The sequence below is a fragment of the Betta splendens genome, chromosome 7 (assembly GCF_900634795.4).
Source record: "Betta splendens chromosome 7, fBetSpl5.4, whole genome shotgun sequence".
NCBI classification, from domain to species: domain Eukaryota; kingdom Metazoa; phylum Chordata; class Actinopteri; order Anabantiformes; family Osphronemidae; genus Betta; species Betta splendens.
Window position 1 is genome coordinate 16,345,713 of NC_040887.2, and position 13,550 is coordinate 16,359,262.

General features: G+C 42.0%; 1 protein-coding gene across 2 annotated transcripts; it reads right to left on the minus strand.

The window, feature by feature from the left end:
* Positions 1-1,145: 1,145 nt before the first annotated feature.
* On the minus strand, positions 1,146-13,191 carry trim101 (tripartite motif containing 101). 2 transcript variants are annotated; one of them, XM_029157352.3, is made up of 12 exons: positions 12,755-13,191; positions 12,169-12,424; positions 9,487-9,665; positions 9,232-9,406; positions 7,177-7,272; positions 6,976-7,053; positions 6,602-6,757; positions 6,046-6,068; positions 5,834-5,958; positions 3,426-3,793; positions 2,191-2,312; positions 1,146-1,677 (listed from the first exon to the last, which is right to left on the minus strand). In XM_029157352.3, the coding sequence occupies exons 1-11, from the start codon at positions 12,766-12,768 to the stop codon at positions 2,226-2,228; spliced, it is 1,557 nt and encodes a 518-aa protein (XP_029013185.1). In that variant the 5' UTR covers positions 12,769-13,191; the 3' UTR covers positions 1,146-1,677; positions 2,191-2,225. The 2 variants fall into 2 exon arrangements, with proteins under 2 accessions (XP_029013185.1, XP_029013186.1); XM_029157353.3 differs by having other exon boundaries at positions 12,169-12,378; positions 12,755-13,189.
* Between the last annotated feature and the right edge of the window lie 359 nt (positions 13,192-13,550).

Genomic DNA, 13,550 nt, shown 5'->3' on the forward strand with positions numbered 1-13,550 from the left:
TGTTTATACACCCTTAATATTTATTTTTAGTTATGTACTGTATGTACTCAAAATTATTATTTTGAATTTGTATTATTTTATAATTGAATTGATATTATCAGTGTTTATTTATAATTTACTGTATATTATTAAAAACAACTACTATTCATTAAAATAGGGGCCAGTAAAAAGCATTTCTGCCTTTGCTTTATGTCCACAGGTGATATCATAACACCTTTCTGATTATGAGACACAAGATACAACTTTATTGGTCATGTGCTGCAATGTTACAATTTGTCATTTTGTTACAATGAAATTTGCCCTCTGCTTTTAACCCAGGTGGGGAGCAATGGCCTGCCAGAGCTGTCTGCTGGGGCAGAGCATTGAGCTACAAGGCCACTTATAGGGAAAACATTGATTAAAAAAAACATTGACAGCATGCTGACTGCAAATGGAAACTGGTTACACTGGGTTTATGTACAGCTGCAGTGCAGATTCCTGTGGTACATGATACCATCACCACAGACTTAGCCTGATTGTTTGATGGGTCATGTTCATGCTTTTATTTGAATGGGCTGTCTTTCAAACGGAAGTTAAGACACTTTTCTCTATGCAGAAACTCAGTAGCTTGATTTATAAGGAATCCTTTTCCGGCATCCTGAAGTGATGTCACACACAGCTACTGTATGGTCTGAAGTTTTTGGTTTTTAGTCCTTCCCATATGTTTTTGTGTGTGAGACAGAATTTAATTTGTTGTTGTTTAGAATGAATGCATGCGACTGCTTGTGTCCCCATTTGTTCTGTCCTTTTACCTCTAATGATCATCACTAATGGTTACAGTACATACAGTAGGGGTCGAGTACTGGTTAGACCAGGCTCAAAAAAGTGTGAAAAAAGTGAGTTTAACACTCGGGAATTTGACATGTATTGCCATGTATTTTACTATTTGCCAAAAGAATATTGCCTAATAATACATGCTTAATAAAAATAAAACAAAATAACCACTTTGTTTAGAAAGAAAAAAAAAAGAAATTAGGAGAATGGGTATTTTCTTTCTTTCCCTGAACTTACAAAATAGATACAAACATAGAATAAACCAACACACTGTGCACCTGTACAAGACCTGAAAACACCTCAGTGAAACAGGTTAACTCAAACACAAAAGGTGACCAAAACATTTGTTTAATATCCACATGTATCAGAAAAACACTGATCATCTTGTGTCGCGCAATATGCACAGACTCTCCAGCTGCAAGTGAATGTATATATTTAGATATCCTGTATCACTACCTACAATCACAAACAACTGCAGCAATAATCAATAATAATAAGTATAATAATCAGACTGATGTTATATTTTATTGGTGCTCTGGCAATATTTTTTTAAAATAATAGAGCCTTTACCTAAAGAGAATGTGTTTACCTAAAGTAGGTCATAGTGCTAATGCGTGAGATTATTATTTAGAAAAAACAGCTGTGACACTGGAGCGCATCACAGGGAGCAAATGTTTTCAGTTCGAGATTAATACTGACAGATGGATCAAACCTTCACATCTAAATACCTCTTCTTTTTAGACATTGAGCAACAAGAAACAGAAACTAGGTTGATGAGAAGCCTCACAGGTAAAAACAATGATGAAGAGGAAGAGGAGACTGAAAAGAGACTTGTCTGAGCGGCCCGCTAGTTCCAGGCTCCATCTACAGTAGGAAAGAGAGGAACAGCAGATGGTTTCACACTCCAGATTTCATATTAGTTCTGCGTGCACATTATATGTTATCTTTAAAAAAGCAATTCAGCAGTTGAGCTGTCTTTACTTCAGGGGATGAGAAATATTCTAATGTTTAGATTCCCAACACCTAAATCTTTTTTCCATCACTACCTCAGTCATTTCTTTTCTTTTCATGTCCCTGAGCTTGCGAAATACAAAAACATCTACCATTTCAAAATTAGTGTTATTAAACTTGAACAGTTATGAGACAGAGTGTGATTAGCCCATGAATAAATCGTTCCACAGTTTCACCACATGATGTCAGCAGAGCCTTTGGTAGAGTGATGCCTGTTTGTATACTGCCATGCTTTGCTCTTTGTAAGCATCGCTGTAAACTCTCCATCTGAAATAACGTCTATTTTTAACGTTAGGCTTGTTTAATGTGTTTGTTTCTGTAAAAGTCTCAAAACCCACGTTGTAATGAAACCACAAGTGTGTATACCTGAGGCACACAGTGTGGGCGGATTCCTGCTGGTGTTACATACAAATGAAACAGCCGACGTAAGCCCAGACCCTGTGTAGGATGACCAGGAAGGCCAACAAGTAGACAAGCAGAGTGACCGCCTGCAGGAAATGGAAAACCAAAAAGACAGAGGTGGATGAAAGAGGCAGCAACTACAGCAGAGGTGGGAGACAAAACAGGTAAGACAGCTTGATGCTAAAGAATGAGTCTTTGGAAGCGGTTTGAGCTGTGTTTGATCCAGCAGCACTTTGAACCCTAGCTTCATTAGGATTATGTGAAGACTTCCACACAATACTGCTGTAATTAGAGCTGAGTGATTTCCTGTCTCGGCCTCAGCTACAGGCTTCTTTAAGGAACATCTGCTTTTATTTCCATCATTTAAGAAATTTCAGCTCATTCTAACTAGCAGAACAGTGTGCTGTGTTCATGTACTGTGCTTTGGTGGTACTGTGGGAGGAAAGTCACTGGAGCCTGCAGGACAACACAGAGACCTAGAGTAGAAGCGATGAAGCAGTTACAGCCAAAACAAAAGAGTGAAAAACAAAGAGAAGAGAGGAAAACGGCAGTGTGGAGGTGCAGCCAGGTGAGCAGGTGACTGAAGAGTCTGGCTGATGGAAACAGCTGCAGCGTCCTTCTCAGAGCGCTCATTTCCATCCGATACTCTTCCTACAGTATGTCAGACTGTCCTCTTTCCTTTATCATCAACTCAACCCTTGACACAACCATCTTCCTCCAGCTGTTGAGGACTATTAAGGCTTAAATCATGGTCCTCACTCTGCTTTTTCTATTCAGCATTGTCTTCCTTGGTAAGGAAGACAATGGAAGGAAGACAGTTAGAAGGTGATATTTACACTTCACTCTATGTGTCTTTATTGGTATGTTCTGTGGCAGATGTACTGTATGTTGGTTGAACTCAGTTCCTTCCAGGGCCTGTGTTACAGGAGACCAGTGCTAACTCTTTAAATTACAGCTCAACAGCTCACACAAACACTTGACAAAGACACAAACACCATTAGGCTTAAATTAACACTGGTTATTTGGTGAATAGGCTACTTTTTTCTGATGATAAAAAACAATGCATTCTTAAGTTACCCAAACTTAAGACTCTAACGTGGTGATCGTAGGCTGCTTCATGACCCAGATACTCTCTACGGATGCACATGTTATAAAATAGAAATGTGGTACATTGTTTGTCAGCGTGTGCGCAGCTGTACCTGTTGAGTGCTCATTCCGTCACAGATCTTTCCCTCTTTAACAGCGCGAGGAGCCACAGATCTCTCTGCCTCATCATCCTTGTTCTTCACAACAGACCTTTCATGAGGTTCGTCCAGGTCACACGGTTCTGGAGAGTCACTGAGTAGATGTGGAACCAGGAGCGGTGTTGGTGCTGCTGGCTGTTCTGCTTCCACAGGTGCAGATATCGGTAGTGGAATTAGGTCTTTCACTGGTTCTTCCAGAGTCTGCACACACTGGTCTGAAGTCTCCTGGAAGTAGTTTGGTTCAGTGTTCAGGATGAAAGGTTTCCTGTGTTCCTCTGGCTCTGGTTCCACCTCTGGTTCTTGCAGAATATGTGAAGAGGCAGCTGAAGAGACAACAAATCAATAGATGCTTTATGTGAGTGTACTGTAAAAACGCTTCATTCCTTTAACTTCCATATACAACTAGTGTTTTTTGTTTTTTGGAGTCTTTGTTAGTGTTTGTTGTCATTGTTACAATATTAAATGTAGTGCATCACTGCAATTATTGTAGGAACAAAACCAACTGACAGGATTAATTGGAGCTGCATTAGGAAGCAGGTCTAACGAATGAATGAATGAATGATGCTACTACCCATCAGCGCCCACGTTTCGCTTCGTCTGGTTCATCCCACATCATCCCATCTGGCCTGATGCTGCAGGTCATTAGCATCACTCTGTCTAGTCTTATCCTTATGGTCCTGCATTTGCAACGTGTCTTCGTCTCTGGTGGTACGGGGGTGATCTCTGGTCCTGGTCCTCTGGTTCTGGCCCTGGTGGTCTAGTGAAGATCACCTGGTTGCATCCTGAGGGTTCAGATAAGGCCACTCCTGCCCCTGTTGGAATATCTGACCCTGTCCCAGCAGGTGCAATGTTTTCCCTGGTGGTTCCTGAAGGCAACACAACCGCTGTTCAACACACGTCACTGCTTCCTGCACCTGGTGGAGTCTTCTCAGTGGCCCCCAAAAGCTGCTCAGGCCACTGTAGGCCTGCTCCCTTTGTGGTTCTCCCGATGATTCCTAAAGGCAGCGTGGCCACTACACTGTTCTGCACATCGGTTCCTGCATCAAAGGGGATGCCTTTGTGCCTGAATGCAGCATTGCCATTCACTGCCAGCCTGGATGTGGTCCAGCTCCGCTCCTGACTCGTCAGCCTGGATGACATTTGAGTTTTTGAAGCATGTGTAGTGCCGCCTGCTCCCCAGAAGCTGGGAAGAACTGTTCATGGCCACCCATCATGAAGGGAGCTAGTCCTGTGAAACTGTATTAGCCATGGAAGTTTTCTATGGACACCCTTAATATGTTTAGTGTTTGTTTTAAGGTTTTTGGTGTTTTTTGGAGCGCCCTCCACCCGCTCAAGCTTGGCCTTGGTTGTTGGTTGTTGGTTTTTTGGCATCATTTCCTGTTCTGTGTCACAAGAGTAATCATCTTGATGTCGTGCATCTTATTTCTATAGGTTAAAAGCCCCACTTCTAGAGCTTAATCCTGCTGTACAGTGAATCTGTTTTATTACTTGCCTGTGTTGTTATATATTAGCGTGCGTGCGCACACAGAGTTTGTGTTGTTTGCATTTAATAAATTATTAAATGCTAAACTAGTTTGTGTTCGAGTCACGGCAAATGGGTTCTTCTCCCTTTCCCTTAGGCCTGACCAGCAAGTGAGGTCAGAAGTAATTAGGATTATGTTGTTTAGGATTTTAGTGCTCAATCCTATGTCTTAGTTAGCACAATGAAGCAATGCACCTGGCTGAAGACATCTTCACTATGAGGTGAGATCCCTATCCTTAACCAAGCGAGTAGTTTTCCAATTCAAGACTGCACTAATGATTTAATGTTCACTCCTCGCTCTCGTTTCTGCTGCTACCTCTCTCACTGTCTCGTTTCAATGACGTGACATAATCCAGCCAATGGGAGGCCAGGGCTGCTGTCCAATGACATTATCCTTCTTTTCCCATGTGAAAGAAGCAAAGTGACTTTAGAACACATTTGTGCGTGTGTGATGCTATAATGCGTTCATTCTATTTGTTTTTAAAAAAGCAAGCTGTTTCAATCAGTTTAATCAACATTCGACTCTCATGATAAAAAAAACTAGCTTTATTTGTTTTTTTCTGTACCAATGAATAATGAGGAAAAAAAACAGCTCGCTTTTTTATTAACGCAACTACAGTAGTACAGTACTGTGCCACATCATTCGTAGGCTACAATAGATGTAAAAGGTCCACTTGAATCATTTCCTATTAATGATAGTGTGTTTCCCTCTTTAGTCCACAGCGCTAGTAGCTACTTTTGTGTGTGATGCTACGGAGGAAGTCAAATTGTGGTAACTCTGTCACAGTTGGAGCTCTAATGTTTTGCATACAAAATAAACCTAGGCAGTTGCTCCTCTCACCTTTAATAAAGTCAATGCTTCTCAGGGCGCTCTCCTGCCTTCTGAAGTTGCATCGGTAGTGGCTCACATTTTCAAACCCTGGCTTCAGCATCTCAGTTGGACAGGAGCTTGTTGCTGAAACCACTCTGAGAAGAAGGTGTTGCAAAGGATGGATTATAGTCAAACGGCTATAATGTTTACACCTCATACAAAAGAGTTATTATATTACTCACTTAGTGATCAGTTCTCTTGAGTTCTAAGGGCAGAGTGGACAGTGAGTGAGAGAATGAAGACATGGCGTTAATGAAAGGACAGAGACACAAATCAACAAAATGATAAGCAGGAACTCCTATTCTAACAGTTACATACTGTACAGTCCAACTCCTACTGGAGCCCGTTGCTGCATGTCATGTACCTCTGTCTCTGCTGCTTACTGTGTGTTAGCGGACGAGCAGTCAAAGGTGGTCAGACGGACACGACCTTACAGCAAACATCATGTGCTGCTGGAGCCTCCGCTAGCTAGCTTTGGGCAAGAGTTCACCCTTCTCGCATTCACACTCAGACCTGAATGATACTGAGAACCTCATTCAGAGTCTCATCAAGAACCCAGAAAGAACCTGGTTGACTCTGGGACTCAAACCCAGTTTTTTTTTGCTACACAATGCACCATATACCACCATTCCACCCCAAATCCATACTATAATCAAATGCACAACTAGATCATTTTATCTCAACCATCAGAACATTTTAGGCAGCAGACCTTATGATTCAGAGCAGTGTGCACCCCACCTGAACAAAAGCTGCCATGTCCAACCCTTCCATGAAGGTTGCTGCCGTCTCCATGAGTTTGCTGTTGGCCTCCACACTTTCTCTATAGCAATGCACCACTGCCTGGGCATGGCTCGTCTTCTCCTCTTCCTCAGAGCTGATATGTTGGGTCATTGCCTTTTCAGGTAATAAAGAATATCATCAATTAGGCCAATATTGCTTGAACTGATGCTTTTACTCTTTTGGCCTGTAAGCAACAGGACCTACAAGTTTCCGTTTGTTATTTTGTCATTTCTTCAAATTTAAGGTTCTAGTTTTCCTATCAAAGTTTAATGTTTTGGTCAACATACTTTCCTGCTACTCAATGAATAACAGTGAAATCAAAAGAGAGGAACCTTGTGTTTCTCCTCCAGGATGGAAAACAAGCGACTGAATGTGTCACAGACAATCTGCTTCTGTGTCTTACAGTTGTCCTGCACGGAGCAGAACAGAGCAAACAGGTTGTGCACACAATAGAAAGTCATCACTTTTAAACTTTACACACTATTTTTTTTTTAAATGTCAAACTTTTATCTACCAGGCATTTTTACACTCACCTCTATGTTACAGCAACTCTCCTCCAGATCACTGATAAAAGCTTGGATTTTGTAGTTGTCCGCCTTCAGAGAACTGACTCCTTCACTCAGTTCATCCTAACAAAAAGAAAACTGACATGATGAATCCTTGAATGAATCCGGCCTGAATGTTGTGATTACTGACAAATACAAATTGTCTAACCCTTAAACAACATAGAAACTGAAATAAATCCAAACACATCTGTCTGCACCTGCTCACCTAATGGCAGTACTGGCTATGAGCTCAATGTCAACTGCTGCCCAAATAATCACAGCACTTCGAAAGAAGATCAAGTGGACCAAGCTGGAAAGATTTCGACTCGGGAAGTGATGATAACATGAACAAGCGATCCCTGCACTACCTGCTCCCTGCTATTAATGAATGATAGGGTCGTGTAGAGAGCATTTAGTAAAGAGCAGCCGTCCGTCTTAACTCCTACTAACTAACCCAGTTGAGCAACAGGGTGCTGAAACCTCTTCCCTAGCTCTCCATCACCATTTTGCACACTCCATAATAACATGCTCTACTACCTCCACCTCCCCTACAGAACTCACACAACCCATCCGGATGCCTCCCCATCAAGCTTCCTACCTTCACAGTCTTTATCCCACTCCTCCAGCCACTTTTCCAGGATATCCGTCCCTACTGTGCTTTTCCCCTCTCTTTTTGTCAACTTTGTGTCTCCTTTAATTTTCTCCTTCTCAATTGCTTTCCTTGCCACCTTATCCACCCACTCATTTCCTGTGATGCCCTCATGTCCTAGAACCCACAGCAGCACTATTTCCCTCCCACTACTTCCAGATAGTAACTCCAAAACCTTTTGCAACAATCCTGATGATATCTTGACTTTTTGCTACTAATACTTTTAAGTGCTGACATCGAGTCACTGCAAGTATTTTCTCACGCCCATTTCTTTCCAACCATCTGAATGCATATAACGAATATAACTCTACTGTACTGTTTCCCCTCCCCTTAATCAACTCAATTTTTCTGTCCTATTGCCGCCCCACATAACATAATGACCATCAAAATCCTAACACCACATAACAAACCTACCACTCTGTCCTTTTATATAACTTAACTTGTCCTCCTCTATTTCCCCCTGGATTATAATAATTCATAATATTTATTTCCCTTCCCTCAGTCCACACTCATCACTATATCACTATATATCACTATACCACACTTATCACTATATATTCTTTACCTTCCAGTCACTTTAACTATGACCTGGTCTCTCTCTGTATTTGACTTTAGTCCCATTGTAGCATTTATGACACCTGCTATTAAAGTCTTTTTTCTTCTTCACCCACTACTCTTTTCCCTTCCTTCCTCTTCTTACACACCACAGCAGCATAACCACATTCCTGACATGTGTAACACATGGTTTTGGGACAAACTACCGCACTAGGCAATTAATAAAACTCAAAGTATGCCTCCCTAGGCAGCTCCTTCCCTTCAAACTCCATCATCACCAACTCAATACTCTTTCCATTCCCCTTGTCAACCTTTTCACACGTATTATCCTAGTACTTCCTACCTTTAAATGTTCAACCAACTCCCTCATTGTAACCCTGGTTGGAACTCCATTTATGACCCTTTTGCACCCAATCCCTGGTCTCTCCTACCCTAACTACCCTTTTACCCTTTGCTTTATCCTCATCCTTGCATCCAATCAATAAATTGCCATCATCCCACATATCATTTGCATTACCATCCTTTATTCCCCCCAGATGAACCACCGGTCACGGACGTCTTCCTCTTTTTGTTTTTCGCAGTCTTTTGCACTCTCATCCATGCAACAAAATGTTTACATTCAACTGAGGAGGCCTCAGACACAATAAACTACAATATTCTACAGTATTCTCCATTTTATCATGTTACAGAGTCCTTCTCTTTTGGAAAACACTGGTGGATTATTCAAAGTACAGAGTAAGTGCATTACACCCACTAAAGACTCTGGCTCAAAGGAAAGAATGGCCTTGATAACCACTTTAACATTGTAGTAAGTCTCGTAGTGGGAGTGGTTGACAAACCTTCTTCTGCTGATAGATGTCTGTGAGAGGAGCCACTTGACAGAACTGGTGAGCACCAAACACTTTACAGAGAGAACAGATGGGAACCTGACAGGTGAGACAGTAAATGTTGACTTTTTCACCTTCATGGTCTGAACAAGTCAGCTCAGCAGGAGGTGGAGGAGCAGGGACCAAGCTGGAGAAAGAAAAACAATGTCCGAAATGTCAGTGTCCGTTAATGCAGGTGATATTATTTGTCTTTTCATCCCTCTTTACCTTGTGGCAGTGTGCTTGCTGACTTCCTCTTTATATGCATCGATGATGTTTTCCACCAGCAGGTTCCTCTGAAGACCGTAAACGCCGTGACGATCCAGTACCACCTCATGTCTGCAGGAGGGGCACCGGAAACGGCCGCTGTTCACTAGCATCGTGGTCCGAGCCTGGAACAGAGAAGGCTGCACAAAAAGCACAAAACAATATGATGATGGAGGTAGGTCGGCTGTACATCTGTTTTAAGGCCTATCAGCTGGTGGCTGTCACACACAGCTGAGTCACCGAACAGAGCGAAGTGCCACAGCACGAAGCTAGGCACTAAGCTAACAGAGATAACATTAGATAACTGTAAAGATTAGCAGGACATTTAAAGGTTCTTGCGCTTTTTTTCATGCTAAAGAATCAGACCTTGATATCCAATAAGGTGTCTGTCATTTTTAGTTATCAATTATAATAAGTTATAAGTTATAAAATTACTATGCATAATACAGTGTATACTCCAAAATACTCCTAACTGGTCTGAAGGGAACTTTTTTCTTTTCTGTCTGTACAGTTTTTTGAGTGGTAATTAAATATTGTTGGGGTAACGTTTGTTCATTTATATATTGCAAATATCCTGGTGCATAAAGCAAATATTTATCACTGAGAAAACATAAAGTAAAGCAACAAATCACCTTGATGGCACCCCATACTTCTTTATGGCCGCATAGAAGAACCTGAATGCAGTTTTGAATGGTTGTTGTTGGTACCATTTAAATATAACACCTGAGTTAAGGGAACATGCAACAACCAATTAAAGCAGAATGGAAACAGAGTGAACTTCCTTGTGTATCAATTAGATTATTATATATTACAATTGAGTCAGAGAGAACGGTGGGAATCATCCTGATACTTTAACAATCACTCCTAGTAGACATGTGTCCTCATCCATCACTCAAATATCCTGTTGTCAAGTAATAATACAACACAGTACTACAATATTTTGCTTCTAACTTCCCCTTAATCACCCACATGCTGTACTTTGCTGGAGCTAGCTGGTAAAATGCAATGGTAATTAATGGAAAACCTAGTAGTATTTAAGAATGAATGAACACTCAGATTCCTCCATATTTTCTATGCAAAGAAATTATCATTAATTCCTCTGCAAAAGTCCCCTGAGACATCTCAGATGCAACTAGTGCTTCCAGCTTTTTTCTGTACCTGCACCAGCAATGGGTGGGCTGAGAGGGAGCGGGGTTAAACCACAGGTACAGTAGGTCCAGTCAATGCAGCTCACGTGAGTCTTCAGAACGCAATGAATGCTGGGTATTGTAGGACATGACCATTTTCAGCCACAACACATATTACTTCAGTTTTCCCTGTTTTCTCTGGACACAGACCCTCAATGTTAAATGTTGTTGCACATTTTTGCTGATAAAATGTCAAACATTTATCCCACAACTTGCTTTTCAGCTGTAAAATATCGCTTTAACAGGAAGACACTTCCATGTCTGTGGCACTGCTCAGGTGTTATGAGAGCCCAGGTTGCTCTGACAGTGGCCTTCACCTCTTCTGCATTGTTGGGTCTGGCATATCGCATCATCCACTTCACAACACCCCATAGATTTTCTGTGGGGTCATGGTCAGGCCATTTTGCTGGCAAATTAAGTACAGGGATCCCATAGACCTTAAACCAAATACCAGGAACTGGTCCAGCCGGTGCAGGACAAACTGGAAGAGGCATGTGTGGACTTTTATCTGTTTCTGTCTAAGGTAGTAGAGGTCCTGAGCCCACACAGCACCTTGTAACACTAGTAGTAGCTGCTGAGCTCTCTTTGTTGCTAGAACACATTCCTGTCTGTGAAAGACGCTATGCTGCAGCTTCACACGGCCCAATTACTACTGTATATGCATGTCTGAAATACTTTTTTGGTATTCTGTGTTTGTCTAGGCAGGACGACAGGTAGTTCTGTGAGTAGCAAACAAAAATAGATGTAGTAAAGTGTGGAACTACAAAGCAAATCGTTTTTAGACAAAATTGACTAAAGCAAATGTAAGATAAGTAGCAAGTGCATTTCCAACACATCAAGAGTGTGTTAACATGGACCAGCGAGTCATAGAAATGTACCAGAATGCCCAAAAAGTGGATTTTGCATGTGCTGGCACCTTTAATGAAAAAGAAAGTACTGGAGTATTATAGTACAAGCTGGCTTTGCCACTCTCTCACCCAGACGTTGCTACCAGATATAAGGCGATACTAGAAAACAGTTATGAGAGTGGAGAGTGAACCACAGACGTAACAACAGCAAACCTCAGTAACCCAAAATGACAAAATACACTTACCGTCAGTCAGCCAACTAACCACAATCAAGGCTTTCAATTGTATCTGCTGTTTTAATTAACAAAACTTCGACTTATGCTTTAAGAACATGAGACCTATGTGGGAACAATGGCAGTAAATATAGCTCATGGCAGGTGATGTACATGAACGAGCCACTTAAACATCAAATGTCCCAATTTAGACCGTGTTAATCCAGCACACACACACACACACTCGAGCTTCAATGGTTGGAGAAGCCTCCCCCATCAAACAGTGTCATAACACTCACACTCATGCATGTGTGTGTGTCTGTATTGTTGGAACCACCTTTCACCTACACAAACAGGCCTACGCAGACAGTCTCAGCAGTGTTTTGTCTCACAGACCTGGTAGAGCTCATTGGCACACTTCCTGCAGAGGTTGTGCTGGCAGGGCAGGATGACCACTGGTTTGTTGAAGAGCTCCAGGCATATGGGACAGATCAGCTGTTTCTCCAGCATTGTCAGCGCGGCCTCGCTGTCGGGTCCCCTTGTGCCATGCAGGCAGTTCAGATCCAAAGGCACCGACATGGCCGCTCCAGCAGACTTCACCTCCTCCTGTTGATGCCAGCCGTTAGCCAGCAGCGAGTCCGAACTGGTATCACTGCATGTTTGGAAACTACTTTTACTACTTCCAGACGAGGCGTCTTCTAGCAGAGACTTTAAATTAGACCATTGGCTGCTACTACTGTACGTAGTTAACTCAACTTACAGTATTGATCTTTTATTAGTCTTTAACTAATAAATAACTCATAGATCAAAAATTATATTAGTCATGCTTTTTTTTGTTTCATATGCTGAAATATTTAAGATCCTTTCCCTTAACTTGACACACTGAGCTATAAAATCAAAGTTTTCAATCAATTTTTAAACTGCAGGATCAGATAGACAACGACACAATCTCCTCAAGGACAAAACAAACCTGGTTCCTTACCTTTCTCTCTGCATCTGCGGCTTGTTCGGTGAAAGCTGAGCCTTGGCTTATCTCTTCTCAGCTGGCCACATTTTCTAAATCACCATGGGGATTCCCAGTGAAACTCTCCGCTCGGCCAGGAGCTTTTGAGCAAAGCTTGGTGGTAGCGAGTCTTCTCGTAGCTGTAAAATCTAACACTAAAACATCCAAACGTCAGTTGAAGAGGTGCGAGTTCAGTCTGTGAAGCTAATGTCTCTGATGCTTAGTCAGCTTGCTGGGCAAACGTCTGTCTCCCTCGCTCTCTCGTCCGTTTCCAATACTTCTGCCTTTGGTGAGCCTACTTTCACAAAACATTGGTTGTTGACAGTGTCGTCACCATCCACAGCAACTAGTGTCTGTGTTAGAGACAGAAGTAAGAGAGGGAGTGAGATCCGTGTGCTGGCCAGAATTCCTGAAATGACTCCAATCCCCCACAACAGTAAAAGTAGAAGAAATGGTTACTACACAAACTATTTACGACATTATTGAAGTGGAAGATGTTGATAATAACATACATGTCGGACAAGTACAGAGTAAAGGTGTTTGGTTGCAGCCGCCCTACAGTCTCACCATATCAGGCAGTAGCTGGTATGTGGACAGATTGAGGCCATCCGGGCTGCGCTCCTTCTCCCGTTACACTCGCATGTGGCCAGACGGAGAACATGGCGTCCCGTTTCACTGCCACGCTGGACTAATACGAACTATACACAGATGATGCTGATCACCTTACTTTTCACGAGTTCTCACTTAATCCAATAGAAAAAGTATCAATATCCAT